General features: G+C 39.2%; 1 protein-coding gene across 1 annotated transcript in view; it reads left to right on the forward strand.

Annotated features, from left to right (window-relative positions):
• The window catches only part of Gucy1a2 (guanylate cyclase 1 soluble subunit alpha 2), a 237,569-nt gene that overhangs the window by 122,557 nt on the left and 94,102 nt on the right, over positions 1 to 20,910 (forward strand). Inside the window, exon 6 of the mRNA XM_029481402.1 lies at positions 14,255 to 14,398. Within this exon, the coding sequence (XP_029337262.1) occupies positions 14,255 to 14,398 (144 nt within the window). The remainder of the gene's footprint in view (positions 1 to 14,254; positions 14,399 to 20,910) is intronic.

The following is a 20,910-nucleotide window of genomic DNA, read 5'->3' on the forward strand; positions in this document are numbered from 1 at the left end:
TGGAGTGCCCTTCTCCTTTAGACAAGACAAACCGCTGAAGGGATGTTACAGTATTTTTTAGCTTATATCATGATTTTTCTTAAATCATTTTTAAAATGTCTTGCAGCATGTGAAAATATAGCTAACTGAACCTAAATAGATTGTTAAATATAGTCCTGAGTTTTACATTTGAAACACTTATATTGGTATCATTAGACATTACTATTCAGTAGGTGTTAGAAATGATTACAATTGAGAGCATTTAGTAAAAATTACTAGCCAGCTTGGTACTGAGCTAGAGGGCATGGATATGTTGTTAAATCAGTATCCAATATTGGTGGAGTCTGGATATAAGCACATACACACACTTGTGAACTTGCCTGCTCAATGGAGGTGGCATACACCCCAAGATAATTCTTAACCATTAACGTGTACAGAACAAATAGATTGTTAGTCAATGGGAGTGTGAATAAACTCTTGTAAGTGATATTAAAAGAATTGGACTCACAGCTCTCAGAAATGTATCCATGCCTGGGTATATACCCAGAAAATTCTCCAATAGGAAATAAGACACATGCTCCATTATGTTCTTTTCAGCATTATTTATAATAGCCAGAAGCTGGAAAGAACCCAGATGTCCCTCAACAGAGGAATGAATACAGAAAACGTGGTACATTTACACAATGGAGTACTACACAGCTATGAAAAACAATGAATTTATGAAATTCTTAGACAAATGGATGGATCTGGAGGATAGCATACTAAGTGAGGTAACGCCATCACAAAAGAGCACACATCATATGCACTCACTGATAAGTGGATATTAGCCCAGAAACTCAGAGTACACAAGTTACAACTTGCAAAACACATAAAACTCAAGAAGAGAAAGACCAAAGTGTGGATACTTCTATCCTTCTTAGAAGTGGGAACAAAATATCCATGGAAGGAGTTGCAGAGACAAAGTTCGGAGCAGAGACTGAAGGAATGATCATCCAGAGACTGCCTCACCTGGGGATCCATCCCATAAACAACTACCAAACCCAGACACTATTGTGGATGCCAACAAGAGCTTGCTGACAGGAGCCTGATATAGCCCTCTTCTGAGAGGCTCTGCGGGTGCCTGGCAAATACAGAAGTGGCTGCTCACAGTCATCCATTGGACTGAGCACAGGGCCCCCAATGAAGGACCTAGAGAAAGGACCCAAGGTCCTGAAGGGGTTTGCAGCCCCATAGGAGGAATAACAATATGAACTAATTAGTATCTCCAGAGCTCCCAGGGACTAAATCATCAACCAAAGAAAACGAATGGTGGGACTCATGGCTCTAGCTGCATATGTAGCAGGAAATGGCCTAGTCCATCATCAATGGGAGGAGAGGTCCTTGGTCCTGTGAAGGTTCTATGCCCCAGTATATGGGAATTCCAATGCCAAGAAGTGGGAATGGGTGGGTTGATGAGCAGGAGGAGGAGATAGGGGGTTTTGGATGGGAAGCTAGGGAATGGGATGACATTTGAAATGTAAATAAAGAAAATATCTCATATAAAAATAAAAAAAATGTTTCTATGACACTTTATATCTAGAGCAATGTAAGTCTATGTAAATGTAGATTTTATTCTCTTTATATTTCATTAATCATTTTATTCATTTACATTTCAAATGATATCCCCCTTCCAAGTGAGCTCTCCTCAAACCCCATATCCCATCTCCTCTTCCCCCCTTTCTTTCTATGAGGGTACTTCTCCAACCACTAACTCTGCCTCACCAATCTAGGATCCCCTATGCTGGAACTTCAAGCCTCCACAGGACCAACGGCCTCCCTCCTATTGACGTCAGATAAGACCATCCTCTGCTACATATGTATCTGTAGCCATGGCTCTCTCCATATATTCTTATGTTGGTGTATAATTCCTTGGGAGCTCTGGATAATCCAGTTAGTTGATACTGATCTTCTTATGGGGTTGCAATCCCCTTAAGTTACTTCAGTTCTTCCCCTAATTCTTCCATTGTGGTCCTCGGCTCAGTCTGATGGCTGGCTGTGAGTATCTGCATCTGTATTAGTTGAGTGCTGGTAGAACCTCTCAGTGAATAGCCATACCAGGCTCCTATCAGCAAGTGCTTCTTAGCATCAGCAATAGTGTGGGAGTTTGGTGTCTGCAGATGGGAAGAATCTGTAGGTGGGGTCATCTCTGGGTGGCCTTTCCTTCAGTCTCTGTTCCATTTTTTGTCCCTGTCTTTCCTTTGGACAGGGAACACTTCTTGGTAAAAATTTTTGAGATGTGTTGGTGGCCCCATCCCTCAACTGGGGTCCATGCCTATCTACTGGAGGTTATCACTACAGGTTGTATCTACTCTTTGTTTGGTATTTTGGGTAAAGTCATGCCATTGAGTCCTAGGAGCCTCTTGCTTCCTTGGAGTCTGGGACTTGCTAGTGGCTACCCCCACTTCCCCATCCCCCACTGCTCCATGTTTCTATTCAATTTCCTGACAATCTGTATTCTCCCCTGTTCCTTCCATTGACTGACTCAGCCCCATATTTTTCCTCCCCCTCTGCTCTCCTTCCCAGATCCCTCCTTCCCTCTACCTTCTGTGATTATTTTGTTCCCAATCTACCCTTTGATATTCCTTCTTCTTAATCTTCATATAGTTACAGGATTGTATCTTGGGTACTTTCAACTTTTGGGCTAATATCCATTTATCTATCAGTGAGTACATAACATGTACTTTTTTGTGTCTGGGTTATCTTGCTCAGGATGATATTTTCTAGTTCCATCCATCTCCCTGCAAATTTCATGAAGTCAATGTTAATAGCTGAGTAGTACTCCATTGTTTAAGTGTACCATATTTCTGTACCTATTCTTCCTTTTAGGGGCATCTGGATTGTTTCAAGCTTCTGGCAATTATAAATGAGGCTGATCTTTTGGGTATATGTCCAGTAGTAGTATAGCTGGATCTGTAGAATGAACTATTTCCAGTTTTCTGAAGAACCACCAGATTGATTTCCAAAGTGTTTTTACCAGCTTGCAATCCCACCAGCAATGGAGGAGTGTTCCTCTTTCTTCACATCCATGCCAGCATCTGCTGTCACATGAGTTTTTGTTCTTAGCCATTCTGGTAGAATCTCTGGGTTTTGTTTTTTGTTTTTTTTTGTTTTTTTGTTTGTTTGTTTTTCATTATATATTTTCTTTATTTACATTTCAAATTTTATCCCCTTTCCTAGTTTGCCCTCCAACCCCCTCCCATTCCATTCCCCCTCCTCCTGCTCACTAACCCACCCACTCCTGCTTCCCTGTCCTGACATTCCCCTACACTGGGGCATAAAGCCTATACAGGACCAAGGGCCTCTTCTCTCATTGATGTCCCAAAAGGCCATCCTCTGCTACATATGCTGCTGAAGCCTTGTGTCCCTCCTTGTGTGCTTTTTGGATGTTGTTTTAGTCCTTGGGAACTGTGAGGGGGGCATCTGCTTGGTTCATTTTTTTTTTCCTCCTATGGGGCTGCTAAACCCTTCAGTTCCTTGGGTCCTTCCGTTGGGGACCCTATGGTCAGTCTAATGGATGGCTGTGAGACTCCATTTCTGTATTTGTCAGGGACTGACAGAGCCTTTCAGGAGACAGCTTTATCAGGCTACTGTCAGAAAGCACTTGTTGGCATCCACAATAGTGTCTTGCCAGGGGCCAGCCCCAGTGTGTGTTGTTTCTTCTTTCTTGTCTGTTCTTCTTGGGGCACTTGAGGGTGAAGAACATAGGTGGAGGGTAAGAGAAATTTAAGGCTACTGTATAATAAAAGGTTTACTTATCTACGTCTAAGTTACTATGCTCTTGTAGCTGACCTGCCTTCTGTGATCCTCTGAGGCCAGAAACTGCAGTCTCTGGCACTTAGAACCTCATCCTAAAACAGCAGGAGATTAAGTAAAGTATTAATTGCTAGAGACTTTTCCCTATTGTCCTGGTGCCTCTTGCTTGTTTGACTAGGGGGAAGTTTGAAGCAATAAACTTCTATTGAACCAGGAGAAGAGAATAACACTTGCAGAAGGAAAAACTTTTACATAAGCAAATATGCATAATCTCACATAAATTCATATTCAGCTTCATTCATGCTCATTTATTCATTTTCATTCAAACCCAACTGGTCCCAGCTCACATGCATTCTCACACTTACACACACACACACACATACACACACACACAAACACACACACACACACATGTATACATTCTCACAATTACATAATTACACACACATACATACTTACATATGCATATGGAGCAAAAGACCAAGCACCACTGCAGAAAGAACTCAAGTCTTTCATTCTGAATGAAAAATGTGCTCCAATCTTTATTACATAGGGAAAGAAAAGGCTTTCACCTTTTTAATGCTAAATGAATCAAACCATGTTTGTAAGAAAAAAGTCTTTTAATAAGACTAAACCTACATTGTCCTTACCATGGGACCTGTTCTGTCCCTTTTTATGACCTTTGGTTAATTGTTTTACAACCTCTTGGAATGTGCTCTGAGTAGGAGAAAGTCTAGTTACTATCTAAGAGCAATTAACTGGTAACCCTTGAGAGACTGGCAGAGTTCTCATTGCAGCCTTGAGTATCAGAAAAGGACCAAATAGCAGTCCCATTATAAAAGAACTTAATAATCACAGCTATAATTTTAGGAATTCTTATAGGATCATCATTAAGACTTAAGTCATCTATCTGTCTATATAGCATCACTACAAGATAGTACATCCTCTTGGATCTGCAGAGATCTGCGCCAAAGGGTTGTGCTACTACTTAGTGATAGTTATATATGCTTAGTAATAACAGAAAAAATATATTAATAGCAGGAATCTTTTCTAAAATGAGCCCCTCACAGCCTTGCTTAATGAGGGCTCACCTGTCACTTCAGGATGATCATCTGCTAGTTACTTGCTTGTCCCATTATGGTTTCTGACAGTGTCTGGGTTTGTTAACTGTATATGGAATCGATCCCAAGGTGGATTACCTTTCCTTCAATTTCTGTTCCAAACTTTGTCTTTGTCAATCTTCTCCCATGGGTATTTTGTTCCTTCTTCCTGTGGTCTGTGAATTGTACCTTGGGTGTTCTGAGCTTTGGCCTAATATCCACTTATCAGTGTATGCATACCATGTGTGTTCTTCTGAGACTGGGTTACTTCACTCAGGATATTTTCTAGTTCCATCCATTTTCCTAAAAATTTCATGAAGTCATTGTTTTTAAAAGCTGAGCAGTACTCCATTGTGGAAATGTACCACATTTTCTGTATCCATTTCTCTGTTGAGGGACATCTGAGTTGTTTCCAGCTTCCAGCTATTATAAATAAGGCTGCTATGAACATAGTGGAGCATGTGTCCTTATTACATGTTGGAGCATATTCTGGATATATGCCCAGGAGTGGTGTAGCTGGGTCCTCAGGTAGTACTATGTCCAATTTTCTGAGGAACCACCAAACTGATTTCTAGAGTATTTGTACCAGCTTGCAATCCCAAATGCAATGGAGGAGTGTTCTTCTTTCTCCACCTTCTTGGCAGCATCTGCTGTCACCTGAGTTTGTGTTTTTAGCCATTCTGACTGGTATGAGATAAAAATCTCAGGGTTGTTTTGATTTGCATTTCCCTGATGACTAAGGATGATGGTCATTTCTTTAGATGATTCTCAGCCATTTGGTGTTCCTCAGTTGAGGTTTCTTTGTTTAGCTTAATCAGTTTGGCAGTTCCTCAGAAAATTCGACATAGTACTACCTTGGGGTCATTTTGATTTGCATTTCCCTGATGACTAAGGATGTTGAACATGTCTCTTTTTCTTCTTATTGTTCATATTTATTTATTCATTTAATTATTTATTACTAAACAACTTTACATTCTCTTCACTCTCCCCCTCACCCACCACACTCTTCCAAATTCCTTCTCTCATCTTACCTTTCCTTCTTCTTTGAGCAGGTGAGCCCATCCTGCGTTTTCCCTCTTCCTGAAACTTCAGGTATCTATGAAGCTAGGTGCATCCTCTCCAACTGAAATCAGAAAAGGCAGCCCAGATAGAACACAAACCCCTTATAGGCAACAGCTTTTGGGATAACCCCTGCTCCAGTTGTTCAGGAACCAAATAAAGACCAAGGTACACATACACTACATAGGTGCAGGGAGGCCTAGGTCCAGTTAGAGTATGTCTTGGGTTGGTGTTTCAGTCTCTGGGAGCCCCAATGGTCCAGGCTAGTTGATTCTCTTGGTCTTCTTGTGTCCCGGCCTGCCTCCAGGACAGTCGAACAGGGTCTGAAGAACCACCTGTGGAGGGAATGAAGGGCGAGAAACACGAGGACAGACAGCAAGTGTGATTGATCAAGCTGTCAAATTTTTTATTATTCCCAGGCAGGTTTTATGCCCAGAGAAGTAGGGTATGGGGAGGGGGAGGACACATATTCACTTTGTTTCTGGGAGAACGCACCTGTTCCCAAAAAGCAGGATTTTGGCTAGGTAAAATGTTCAGCAGGAGAAACGGAACAGAATGGGTTGCTAGATACCTGCCCACAAGATCTATAGATATTTGTTCTTAACTGGGGATAGTACTTTCCCATAGAGGCCTCAACTTTTCCCCACAGAAATCTCAACTAAGCTAGTATTTTTCCACTAAGGCCAAGACTTTGTAAGTAAGCACTTACAGCTGACAAGGCAGTTAACATTCAAACAGGGTCGCTCCCAACATTCTGGTAGAGTTCCTATCCCTTTAGGGATTGCAATCCTTTCTATTCTCCCTAAGAGTGCCCAAGCTCCATCCACTGTTTGGTTGAGGGGGTCTGTATCTCTATGAGTCAGTTGGTGAGTGGAGGGTCTCAGAGGACTGCCATGATAGACTTCTGTGTGCAAGCCATTAATAGTATTCAGTACCATTAGTAGTGTTCAGTGTTGGTACTTGTACTGTCCATGAGATCAGTTTCAAGTTGGACTTGCTATTGGTTGACTATTCCCTCAGTATATGCTCATCCTCAATCCCTGAATTTCTTATGGAGAGAACACATTTTGGGTTTAAAGTTTTATGGGAGGGATGGTATTCCTATTGCTTCTCCAGAGTTTCTGCCTGGCCACATAAGGCAGTCTACCAGGTATCCCTAATGATTTGAGTCACAGCTAAAAACACCTCTGATGATTCTTGGGCACTTCTCCTATCCCAGTTCTCCATTTTTCCTGAAGATGCCTCATCCCAGATTTACATTCATTCTCATTGCCATTTAGCCATCTCCATCTCCCTCCCCACACCTGCCCATAAATTTCTTTAAGTGCTTCTTAGTTATTCCAGATAACTCAGGTAAATTTTTTTGTTTAGCTCTTCACCCCATTTTTAATAGGGATATCTTTCTTGTTCTCTGGAGTGTAACTTCTTAAGTTCTTTGTATATTTTGGGTACTAGCCCTCTACCAGATGTAGGGGTGGTAAAGATGTTTTCTGAATCTGTGGCTCATGATTTTGTCCTATTGACAGTGTCCTTTGCCTTATAGATTTTTTTTAAAAATTTATGAATCCCAATATGTCAATTGTTGATCTTATAGCATGAGCTATTAGTGTTCTGTTCAGGAAATTATTCCCTATGCCAATATATTCAAGGTTCTTTCCCGCTTTCTCTTCTATTTGATTCAGTATATCTAGTTTTATGTGGAGGACCTTGATACACTTGGACTTGAGCATTGTACAAGGAGATAAGAATGGGTAGATTTGCACTCTTCTACATGCTGACCACCAGTAGAACCAGTAACATTTGTTGAAAATGTTGTCCTTTTTCATTGGATAGTTTTGGCTTCTTTGTCAAAAATCAAGTTAGCATAGGTGTTTGGATTTATTGGTGGGTCTTCAATTCTATTTTGTTGATCTACCTATCTGTCTCTGTACCAATACCATTTTTTATCACTATTGCTTTGTAGTACAGCTTTAGGTCTGGAATAGGGATTCCCCCAGAAATACTTTTATTGTTGAGAATGTTTTTCACTCTCCTGGATTGATTGGTTGATTGATTGACTTATTGATTAATTTTTGTAATTTCACATGAATTTGAGAATTGCTTTTCTACCTCTTTAAATAATTCTTTTGGAATTTTAATGGGTATTGCATTGAATCTGTAGATTGCTTTTGGTAACATGGCCATTTTTACTATGTTAATCCTATTGATCCATGACCATGGGAGATGTTTCCATCTTCTGATGGCTTCTTCTATTTCTTTCTTCAGAAACTTAAAGTTGTTGTTATACAGATCTTTCACTTGCTTGGTTAGTGTCACACCAATATATTTTATATTACTTGTGACTATTTTGAAGGGTGTAGCTTCCCTAATTACTGTCTCAGACCATTGATCCATGGAGTAGAGCAAGGATACTGATTTGTTTGAGTTAATTTTTAAGGGATTATTATTATTATTGGGTATTTATTTCATTTATATTTCCAGTGCTATCCCAAAAGTCCCCCCCACCCTCCCACACCAACTCCCCCACCCACCCACTCCCACCTCTTGGCCCTTGCGTTCCCCTGTACTGAGGCATATTTTATATGCAGCCAATTTGCGGAAGTTCTTTATTAGCTGTAGTAATTCTCTGATGGAATTTTTGGGTTTGCTTGTGTATAATATTATATAATCTACAAATAGTGATATCTTGACTTCCCCCTTTCCAATATATACCCCTTTGTGTGGGAACTAAAAAGGGGCCTGGGGAAAGAAAGAGGAGGGATTAGAAGATGGCCCATGTCCGGCCAGAGTCCTCCTATGCTCTGGGCAGGAAGACTAAACCCATCAGGTCCTGGCCCTTTTTTTTTTTTTTTTGGTTGGGAGACTCTTAATGATTGCTTCTATTTCTTTAGGGGTATAGGACTGTTTAGGTTATTAATCTGATCATGATTTAACTTTGATATCTAGTATCTGTCTATAAATTTGTCCATTTCATCCAGGTTTTCCAGTTTTGTTGAGTATAGCCTTTTGTAGAAGGATCTAATGGTATTTGGATTTCCTCAAGTTCTGTTGTTCTGTCTCCCTTTTCATTTCTGATTTTGTTAGTTAGGATGCTGTCCCAGTGCCCTCTAGTTAGTCTGGCTAAGGGATTATCTATCTTGTTGATTCTATCAAAGAACCAGATCCTGGTTGGGTTGATTCTTTGAATAGTTCTTTTTGTTTCCACTTGGTTGATTTCTACCATGAGTTTGATTATTTCCTGCAGTCTACTCCTCTTGGGTGAATTTGCTTCCTTTTATTCTAGAGCTTTTAGGCGTGCTGTCAAGCTGCTTGTGTATGCTCTTTCTGGTTTCTTTTAGGAGGCACTCAGAGCTCTGTGTTTTCTGCTTAGGACTGCTTTCATTCTGTCCCATAAATTTGGGTATTTTGTGTTTTTTTTTCATTAAAGTCTAAAAAAGTCTTTAATTTCTTTCTTTATTTCTTCCTTGAGAATATCATTGAGTAGAGTGTTCTGCTTCCATGTGAATGTTGGCTTTCTTTGTTTATGTTGTTATTGAAGTTCAGCCTTAGTCCATGGTGATATGATAAGATGCATGGGACAATTTCAATATTTTCCTATCTATTGAGACGTGTTTTGTGACCAACTATATGTTCAGTTTTGGAGAACATACCATGAGGTGCTGAGAAGAAATTATAACCTTTTGTTTTGGGATAAAATGTTTTGTAGATATCTGTTGAATGCATTTGTTTCATAACTTCTGTTAGTTTCTCTGTGTCTCTAGTTTCTTTTTCCAGAATCTGTCCATTGGTAAGAATGGGATGTTGAACTCTCCCACTATTATTGTGTGAGGCGCAGTGTGTGCTTTGAACTTTACTAACGTTTCTTTAATGAGTGTGGCTGCCCTTGCATTTGGAGCATAGATATTCAGAATTGAGTGTTCATCTTGGAAGATCTTACCTTTGAGTATGAAGTGCCCCTCCTTTTCTTTTTTGATAACTTTGGTTGGAAGTTGACTTTATTGATTTTTAGAATGCTACTCCAGCTTGTTTTTTTCGGACCATTTGCTTGGAAAAGTGTTTTCCAGACTTTCACTCTGAGGTACTGTCTGTCTTTATCCCTGTGGTGGGTTTCCTGTGAGCAGCAAAATGTTCTGGCCTGGTTGTGTTTCCAGTCTGTTAGTCTATGTCTTTTTTTGGAGGGGGGATTGAATCCATTGTCATTATAGATATTAAGAAAAAGTAATTGTTGCTTCTTGTTATATTTGTTCTTAGAGTTGTGATTCTGTTCCTGTGGCTGCCTTCTTTTAGGTGTGTTGAAGGATTACTTTCTTGTTTTTTCTAGGGCATAATTTCTGTCCTTGTATTGGAGTTTTCCAGTTATTATCTTTTTAATGGCTGGATTTGTGGAAAGATATTGTGTGAATTTGGTTTTGTTATGGAATACTTTGGTTTCTCCATCTATGGTAATTCAGAGTTTTTCTAGGTGTAGTAGCCTTGGCTGGCATTTGTGTTTTCTTAGGTTCTGTATAACATCTATCCAGGATCATCGGGCTTTCATAGTCTCTGGTGAGAAGTCTGGTGTAATTCTAGTAGGTCTGCTTTTATATGTTTCTTGACCTTTTTCGCTTACTGCTTTTAATAATCTAACTTTATTTAGTGCATTTGTTGTTCTGATTATTTTGTGTTGGAAGGAATTTCTTTTCTGGTCCAGTCTATTTGGAGTTCTGTAGGCTTCTTGTATGTTCATGTGCATCTCTTTCTTTAGGTTTGGAAAGTTTTCTTCTATAACTTTGTTGAAGATATTTGCTGGCCCTTTAAGTTGAAAATCTTCATACTCATCTACTCCTATTATCTGTAGGTTTGGTCTTCTCATTGTGTCCTGGATTTCCTGGATGTTTTCATTTAGAATCTTTTTGCATTTTTGCATTTTCTTTGATTGTTGTTTCGATGTTTTCTATGGAATCTTCTTTATCTGAGATTCTCTCTTCCATCTCTTGCATTCTGTTGATGATCCTCACATCTGTGGTTCCTGATTTCTTTCCTAGGTTTTCTATCTCCTGAGCTTTCTCCCATTGTGATTTCTTTATTGTTTCTACTTCCATTTTTAGATCTTGGATAGTTTTGTTCAATTCCATCACCTGTTTGGTAGTGTTTTCCTGTAACTCTCTAAGGGATTTTTGTGCCTTCTCTTTAAGGGCTTCTAGCTGTTTATCTGTGTTTTCCTGTATTTCCTTTTTAAAGTCCTCCATCATCATCATGAGAAGTAACTTTAGATCCATGTCTTGCTTTTCTCGTGTGATGGTGTATCCAGGACTTGCTATGGTGGGAGAATTTGGTTCTGATGATGCCAAGTAACCTTGGTTTCTGTTACTTATGTTCTTAAGCTTGCCTCCTTCCATCTGATTATCTTGTGCTTGCTGCCCTCAATATAGCTGATTGGAACCTGTCCTTCCTATAATTCCAGTTGATTCTGAACTCGTCAGAGTTCAGCTCTCTCTATGATCCTTTGATTTTTGGCTCCTGTGAACCTGAGATTCTGGGTGTGTCAGAGTTCTTGGCAGTCAAGCTTCCTCTGAGACCCTGAAATCCTGGTGGGACCAATCTCCTGTTATCCTGGGATCCTGCTATCCTAAGATCTTGCCCATGTTACAGTGCCTGGAAGTGGTGTCTCCTTTGAGGACCATGGAGCTGTCTGCTTTATTCTAAACCAAGGTAAACCAGTATTGATCAGAAGGAACCTGAGCCTCTGGTCAGGCAGGGCTCTAGTTTTTGTTCCTGCTGTCACAGGGCCATTACAATTGGTTTCGAACAGATGTTGTGTTCCACTGATCCTAAGATCATGTGGAGAGTCCTCTGCGGACTGTGGGAATGTCCACCAATTCATGCCCAATGTGAGCTGGTGCTGGTGCCAACCGTAAAGGACTTGTGTTGTGTTCATGTTTTCTATGGAATCTTTTGTACCTTAGATTCTCTCTTCCATCTCTTGTATTCTGTTGCTGATGCTCACATCTATGGTTCCTGATTTCTTTCCCAGGATTTCTATCCTCACAGTTGTCTCCCTTTGGGTTTTCTTTATTGTTTTTACTTCCATTTTTAGATCTTTGATGGTTTTGTTCAATTCCATAACCTGCTTTGTTGTGTTTTCCTGTAATTCTTTAAGGGATTTTTGTGTTTCCTCTTTAAGTACTTCTACTTATCAGTGTTTTCCTGTAATTCTTTAAGGGCTTCCACCTGTTTAGCACTGTTCTCCTGTATTTCTTTAAGTGAGTTATTAAAGCCCTTCTTAAAATCCTCTACCACCATCATGAGATATGATTTTAAATCGGAGTCTTGCTTTTTAGGTGTGTTGGGGAATCCAGGACTTGCTGTGGTGGGTGTACTGGGTTCTGATGTTGCCCAGTGGTCTTGGTTTCTGTTAGTAATATTCTTAAGTTTGCATTTTGCCATCTGGAAATCTCTGGTGTTAGGTATTCTAGCTGTCTCTGGCTGGAGCTTGTTCCTCCTATGATTCTGTTAGCCTCTGTCAGCACTCCTGGGAGTCCAACTCTCACCTGAGTCCCAGTGGTCAGAGCACTCTCTGCAGGCAAGCTCTCCTCTTGCAGGGAAGGTGTCCAGAAGTCTGGAGCTCTGTTCCACTTCCTGAGTCCTGGGGTCAGAGACCTCTCTCGAGGTAGACTCTCCTCTGGGAAAGAAGGTGCCCTTGGGTCTGGTCTGAGCTCAGCCTCCTGGCTGAGGGTGAAGGCCCAAAGGGACCCTGTCCAAGAAGCTCTGTTGCTTCTGCTGCCCACCTGCTCTAAAGTGATCCCAAGGTCTTGGGTGTGCTAGGGGACCTGCCAAGTGGAGAGTCCTCTGGGGACCTTGAACCCTCTGCCAGGTTTGCACTGAAGATGGCACGTGGCTGGCCCCAACCGGAAAGAATCCCAGCCTCTGATCGGGTGGGATCATTTGTCCATATTCCTTCTGGCACAGGACCCTTTGGGATTCTTTGGAACTGATGCTGTGTTCCAGTCACCAGTGATCCCAAGGTCCTGGGTGTGCTAAGGGTCCTGCTGCATGGAGAGTCCTCTGAGGACCTTGGCACCCTCTGCCAGGTCTGCGCAAAAGATCCCCAAACTGTCTTTATGGGTTATAAAATCTTGTACAAATTATAGAAATGCATGTTTAGAAACGTTTATATTTTTCTGGAAATTTGGTGAAAATGCTAATCAAGTTAATGATGACAGAAATTCTAAGAAGTTGTGAATCAAGAAGATAAATGTTCAAACTGGCTGGAAAGCCAGGTAATTCATATGAATAAATTACTACCTTTCAATTTTGATTTGTAAAAAAAAAAAAAAAAAAAAAAACACAAATTAATTTCAAAGTACATAATAGCTGGGAGCCAATCAAAATTTTTAAGATATGTAAAAATAGAAAGGATCAGGGCTTGGGAGTAAGCTCATTGGATCACAGTACATACTGTTCTATGGCCTGATTTTGAATCTTTAGATTTGATGCAAGGACTCAGAAGTCTACATGTAATTCCAGTAGGAAGGACTGTTGATGACGTCACAACAAAGTTTTGGATGTATTAGGCATTTAATATTGAATAAATATTTTTAAATAAATAAACATATAAACAAATACAAATAAATAGCAACATCTAATTAGAATGCAGCCTAAAATCTGATTAGATTAGAGCCAGAAGAATACCTTAACAGGGAATGATATTTATTTATTTTATTATATAGTTGTTACTGTTTTTGATCATCTATTTCTCATTTTTTAAATAAAATATAATGATTTCTCATGTTGGTTTATTTCATTAATTATATAAAATGCTTAAATGATTAATGACATGGAGAATAAATTTAATAATTTTTAGTATTATAATTATTAAGAATTAGTGAAAGCAGACTTGACATCAAATTACAGATGCTTGCAATGTACAAGTCTCAGGCAATTGAGAAGGTAGGAAAATTGAAGATAAGGAACAAAAGCTTTCCAAAGGACTACCAAATGTTTCAAGAATACATAATGATGTCTCTTGAAAAGGTTATCATTTGAATACCATCTAGGTAAAATATTGACAACTCAGGTTTTGGAGGAATATTCATATTACAGACATTCCTAATTTCAATGATCATCTATAGTGATAATGAGCAACAATGGAGTGAGATTGTCAGTATTTGATTTGTCTGTTTGCAAACTCAACTGTGATTACACTCAGTTGTGATTACACTCAATTGGTTAACTTATTGATACTTCCTTGACATTTTTTTCAGCATCATTTGTGACTGCAGATCACTAATCATTTATTTTCTGTCTCATTATATGTTTGCATTTGATTTGTCTGATTACTGCAGGTGGAAACAATAGGGGACGCATACTGTGTGGCATCAGGACTGCACAGGAAAAGCCTATGCCATGCAAAGCCCATTGCTCTGATGGCCTTAAAGATGATGGAGCTTTCAGAAGAAGTTCTGACTCCTGATGGAAAAGCAATTCAGGTAACCTCAACAAGCTGATGTAAAAATAAATACTCCTTTTAATGAACCTTTTTCTGGGGAAGGGTGGTTGGTATTCAGAAATTCCCTTCTGAATTCTACTTCTTATATTTAGTAAGTCTAGACAGGACAGGGAATGATTAATGTTAATTCATATGCTAGAGTGTTCAAAACAGGAAAAGTATGTGGGATAAAATTTACCATGAACTGTAGAAACAGTGCAAGGAGTTGACCAAGGAGAAGACCTTAATATCAGTGCATAAATTACTACATTAAAATGATTGGGAAGATAAAAATCTGAGATCTAGCCAAAGCAATAATAAAAAAGGGTCCAGTGTTCCTCATGAGGCTCTGGACCTCAGAGTTTTGTGACTTGTGATTTGTGTGTGTGTGTGTGTGTGTGTTGTAGAGTTTGCTTCTTAGAAACATATACCAAAGAAACATAAAAACAGCAACAGACTTACCATTTGGGTAATGCAATTTATTAGTAGTATTAATATTTTGTACAAATAAATGGCTCCCTGCAACATACAGGCAGTCTACAAGAGTGACTGAGTTAATCTGATTGCATTACTGCCAAAATCCAGTGAATAGTAACAGAATTGCTATTACCACATATCATTGACAAATAGATACATCATACTCAGAAAAATGCTTGAATTCAAGAAATAACTTTTAGAAAAGTTTGTTAACCACTAGTTTACTAGGGAAGAGAATGTTCACAAATGTGTATGTTTCTAATTCTTGGGTACTGTCAAATTAAGCACCCAAATAACTTTTCCATTTAAAATTCTTAAAGTGGTGGGTCGTTGCTTTGTTTTTAATTAATTTTATTCTTTTACCGTCCAGTACTTACTCCTTGGTCTGTCCTTCCACAGTTCCTCATCACATTCACTTTTTCACCCTGTCTCCAGAAGATGTCCCTCTACCATTCCAGGCCTCCCCACTGCCTTGGCCCTCAAGGCTTTTCTTGAGTGTCTTGGGTTTTCTTCCACTCAGGCCAGACCAGGGAGTTCTCTGCTTTATATGAATCCAGGGGCTCTGACCAGCTCCTGTTGTGAATTCTGTTAGCTCTACATCCCATTTTTGATTTGGTTGTTTTTTGTTTGTTTGTTTTTAGGTTAGTTTCTTTAGTTATTTTTATTTTGTATATTAGCCTACTATGGATGTGGCATTAGTAAAGACTCTTTCCCAATCTATAGGTTGCTGATAGGTCCTATTGATAGTGACCTTTACCTTACTTAAGCTTTCTAGTATTATGAGTCCCATTTATCAATTCTTGATCTTAGAGCCTGAGCCATTGGAGTTCTGTTTAGAAAATTCTCTCATCCCCACTCCATGCCAATGAGTTCGAGGCACTTACCCACTTTTTTTTTTTTAGATTCAGTGTACCTAGTTTTATGTGGAGGTCCTTGGACTTAAGCTTTGTACAAGGTGACAACTATGGATCTATTTTCATTTTTAGAAATACATACCTAATGCAAGTTAGACCAAAACCATATATTGAAGATGCTTTTTTTGTCTATTGTGTACATTTGGCATTTTTGTCAAAAATTAAGTGTCTATAAGTGAATAGATTTATTTCTGGGTCTTCAATTCTGTTCCATTTATCAACCTGTCTTTCTTTGTACCAATATTATGCAGTTTTTATCACTATTGCTGTGTAGTATATCTTGAGGTCAGGAACGACGATTCCTCCATATGCTTTTATTGTTAAGAATTGTTTCCAGTATTTTAGATAATCTTACTTCCTTTTTTTCAATGTGTATCCCCTTGATCTCCTTTTGTTGTCTTATTGCTCTGGCTAGAAGTTTGAGTACTATATGGTATAGATACAGGAAGAGTGGGCAGCCTTATGTTGTCCATGATTTTAGTGGGATTGTTTCAAGAATCTCTTCATTTGTTTTGATATTGGCTATTGGCTTGTTGCATAATGCTTTTATTATATTTAGATATGGGCCTTGAGTTCCCAGTCTCTCCAATTCTTTTAACATGATGGAATATTGTACTTTATCAAATGCTTTTTCAGCACCTACTATGATGATGATGTGATTCTTTTCTTTCAGTTTGCTTATATAATTTATTTTTGCATATTAACCAACCTTGCATCCTGGGATGAAGCCTATTTGATTGTAGTGAATGATTCTGTTGATGTATTCTTGGATTCAGCTTCCTAGAATTTTATTGGGTATATTTATAAGTGAAATTGCTCTGAAGTTCTCTTTCTTTGTTGAGTCTGTGTGGTTTGGGTATCAGAGTAATTGTGGCTTCATAGAATGAATTAGGTAAGGTTTGTTCTGTTTTTATTTTATGGAATAGTTTAAGAAGTGTTATTTGCCCTTCTTTGAATGCTTGGCAGAATTCTGCACTAAAGTCGTCTGACCCTGGGCTTTTTCTGGTTAGGAGGATTTTAATGAGTTCTTCTATTTCCTTAGTGAATATTGGATTGTTTACCTACTCTTGGTGTAACTTTGGTATGTAGTATCTGTATAGAAAAATCATCTATTTCATCTAGATTTTTCCAGTTTTGTTGAGTATAGGCTTTTGTAGTGGGATCTGATGATTTTTAGAATTTCTTCATTTTCTGTTGTTGATTTTTCTCAAAGAACCAGCTTTTCATTTTGTTGATTCTTTGTATAATTCTCTTTGTTTATATTTGGTTGATTTCTGCCCTGAGTTTGACTATTTCCTGCCATTTACTCCTCTTTGCTGTTTGTTAGTTTTGTTTTGGGGCTTTCAGGTGTGTTGTTAAGTTGCTAGCGTAGGGGCACTGATTTTATTGTGTCCCATAAGTTTGGGTATGCTATCTCATCATTTTTATTGAATTCCAGGAAGTTGTTAATTTCTTCCCTGACCAAGTTATCATTGAGGAGAGAGTTCAGTTTTCATGGATATGTTGGTTTTTTGTTTTTGTTCTTGTTGAAGTGTAGCCTTAGTGTGTATGGATCTGATAGGATGCATTGGATTATTTCTGTACTTTTCTATCATTTGAGGCTTCTTTTGTGTCTGGTTATATGGTCAGTTTTGGAGAAGGTTCCATAAGGTGCTGAGAAGAAGGTATAATCCTTTGTTTTAGGGTTAAATATTCTGTATATATCTGTTAAATCTTTTTGGTTCATAACCTCCATTAGTTTCACTGTGTCTCTGTTTAGTTTTTATTTCAAAGACCTGTCCATTGATGGGATGTTGAAGTTTCCCACTATTACTTTGCAGAGTTAAATGAGTGTTTTGAGTGTTACTAAAGTTTTTTATGAATGTGGGCACCCTTGCATTTGGGGCATAGATGTTCATAATTCAGACTTTCTCTTAATGGCTTTTTTCTTTGATGAATATTATGTGTCCTTCCCCATCTCACTTGATAACTTTCGGTTGAAAGTATATTTTATTGAATATTAGGATGGCAACTCCAGCTTGCTTTTGGACTTCTGGCTTGGAAGACATTTCCCAGGCTTTTACTATGATGTGTTGCTTGTGTGTTTTTTTTATGTGCACTAATATGCTGGATCTTCTTTGCATTTCTAGTCTGTTAGCTTAAGTGTTTTTTGGGGGGGAACTGAGTCTGCTTATATTGAGAGATGTAAAAAACAGTTGATTGTATTCCCTGTTAAGTTTTATATTTGTAGGTGCTGCTATGTGTATGTAGTTTTGTTGTGAAATGACTAATTTTCTTTCCTTTCTTGTAGATACCTTCCGTGTGTTGGAGCTTTCCTTCTAGAATTCTCTATAGGGCTTGATTAGTAGATAGACATTGTTTAAATTTGGTTTTGTCCTGGAATATTTTGGTTTTTCCATCTATGCTGAGAGTTTTGCTGTGTATAGTAAACTGGGCTGGCATTTGTGCTCACTTAGGGACTGCATGACCTCTCTGTAGGCTCTTCTGACTTCTAGGATCTCTTGTTGAGAAGTCTGGTGTATTTCTGAGAACTCTGCTTCATATATTACTTGGTCTTTTTCCCTTACAGCTTTTAATTTTCTTTTTTTTTTTCTTCTGTTCATTTAGTCTTTTGATTATTATGTGAAAGGACAATTTTCTTTTCTGGTCTAATTTATTTGATATTCTGTCAGCTTCTTTTACATTTATGCTCAACTCTTTCTTTAGGTTGCAGAAGTTTTCTTCTATGATTTTGTTGAAGACATTTTTTGGGCCCTTTTTGCTGAAAATATTTGCTCTCTTTGATTCTTATTATGCTTAGATTTGGTCTTTTAATTTTTTCCTGGAGTTCCCTGATGTTTTGGGTTAGGTGTTTTTTATGTTTTGAATTTCTTTTTAATTTGACCATTGTGTCCATATCTTCTAGGGTATCTTCTATGCGTGAGATTCTCTCTTCTATCTCTTGTATTCTGGTGCTGATGCTTGCATCTGTAGTTCATGATCTCTTTCCAATGTTTTCCATTTCCAATGTTCCCTTCATTTGTTTTTTATTTATTGCTTCTACTTCTATTTTTGGATCTTGAACTGTTTTGTTCTATTTATTCACCTATTTTATTGTGTTTTCCTGCATTTGTTTAAAGGATTTATTTGTTTTTTCTTTAAGGGTTTCTTACTTGTTTACCTGTACTTTCTGTATTTCTTTAAGTGAGTTATTTGAACTCTCCTTAAAGGACTTAATGTCTTCATGAGAAACAACGTGGTTTTCAGGTGTATTCAAGGCTTGCTGTGTTGGGAGAACTGGGTTCTGATGATGTTGAAATATATTGGCTTCTCTTGCTTATGGTCTTGTCCCTTCCTTTCCCATCTGGTTATCTCTGGTGTTAGCTGGCTGCCTGGGTGTCTCTTTCTGGAGCCTGTCTCCTGTGTCCCTGGGTTGTTGTAGGTCTCCCAGGAGGCCCGTGCCCCTGGCTGTAGTAGGCCTCCTGGTTAGCCTCCAGGCTTTTGGAGTCTCAGAGAAGCAGTCAAGCTGTTGCCCTGAGTTCATCTGTTCTCCTGGGAGGACTCAAGACTGCAGGGTTCTTCAGAGGAACTGTCAGTCTGATGATCTGCTCCAGTGGAAGGCACAGATCAGAAATGGGGTTGGATTTCTGGGGCCGAATGGGTCCCAAATTTGCTGTGCTCCTCAAGGGTCCCAGCTGCTACAGTTGATTGGGAGAGTCCCTCACCTGTTGCCCTGCATGCAGCAGAATTCCTGAGAGGCCTTTAGACTGTAGGGTCTTCAGTGGAGCAGTGAAGTTGATAATCCCATGAAATGTTATTTATAACAGCATGACAACCACACCAGTATTTACACCACTGAAGATAATTTCTCTCCCTCTCTTCAAATCCATTAACTTGTAAATTCTCAGAGAGACATGGACCTTTTAAGTTTCTGAACTCTTCATGATAGGATGGTGATGGGCTTAATCCTATGTAGATATTGTTTAGGTAATAACAGCTGCTGTGGATTCCAGAGTTCAATGTGGATGTCACATCCTGGAGACAACATTCAATAGTAGTCTGTTTCATCCTCCAAATCTTACAATCTTTCTGTGTGTTCTCTTACTACATTCTCTGAATCTTGGGAGATGGCTGGGATGATGTCCTATTCATTGTTAAGACCTCAACAATCACTTATTATCATTAATTTGACCACTGACATGAGACCCTGTGTACCAGAGGCTTTCCATGGAGATCTCTGGACTGGCCTGGTGCGAGAGTTCTGGTGAAGGGATGTGAGTGTGGGCAGGGAGAGGTGGTTACTTCCACTCCTTCTGCTGCTGCAGTTGGCACCACCTCCATCTCTGCCATGCCTCCAGGTTACTCTGTTACTGCAGCTACTGCGGTTACTACGGTTACTACGCTGAACTGAGTCTGGATGGGCTGGACTGACTAAAGCCGACTAGCCAGTGAGGAGTGCAGTGGAGCTTCAGGAGGCTTATTGGGAGAGTAGACCTCTTCCCAAACGTTACAGTTCTTTGGATAGAAGGCTCGGACGACAGAGTAGTTCTCGAACACTTTTAATCCTTCCAGATAGGATTCTTATATACAGTTTGGGGGTGGGTAAGGGTCTCACAACAGGTACTTCTCATTGGTTTGGACTGAGAGGTTTGGGGAAACCTTATTTGCATGTGGGAAGGCTTGGTACTGTTTCTAAGTGACTGATGGCCACATACATTTCTGCAGGGTTGGGGGGGGGTAGAAGACTGTGGGAGGTTGTAGCTACATGACAGGAGCTAGGGACCTAGGAGGCATGGGTAAACACCTGCTGTTCCATGCAGGTGGAAGTCACCACCCATCAGGTCACCTGGGTTCCAGACCTTTGCTCAACAGGGGATCAGGTTGACTGTGCATATCCCATTGCCCCACAGTTATTCAGTTATCTCTGCAGTTACTGTCTTTCATTTGCAAAGACAAGTTTCTTTAACAAAAGTTGATAGCAACATCTTGTTAGTGATAAACATAATGACTTAGAAGAAAACTTGATGAGCACATCATATCTATTTAACAAAAGAACCATAGATGCTTTCCCACTATGGTGTAAGATCTCCCTAGACATATAGGCTTTTGACCAGCTTTATAGTATCAGATATGAGTAACTTCC

The sequence above is a fragment of the Mus caroli genome, chromosome 9 (genome assembly GCF_900094665.2).
Source record: "Mus caroli chromosome 9, CAROLI_EIJ_v1.1, whole genome shotgun sequence".
In the NCBI taxonomy this organism is placed as follows: domain Eukaryota; kingdom Metazoa; phylum Chordata; class Mammalia; order Rodentia; family Muridae; genus Mus; species Mus caroli.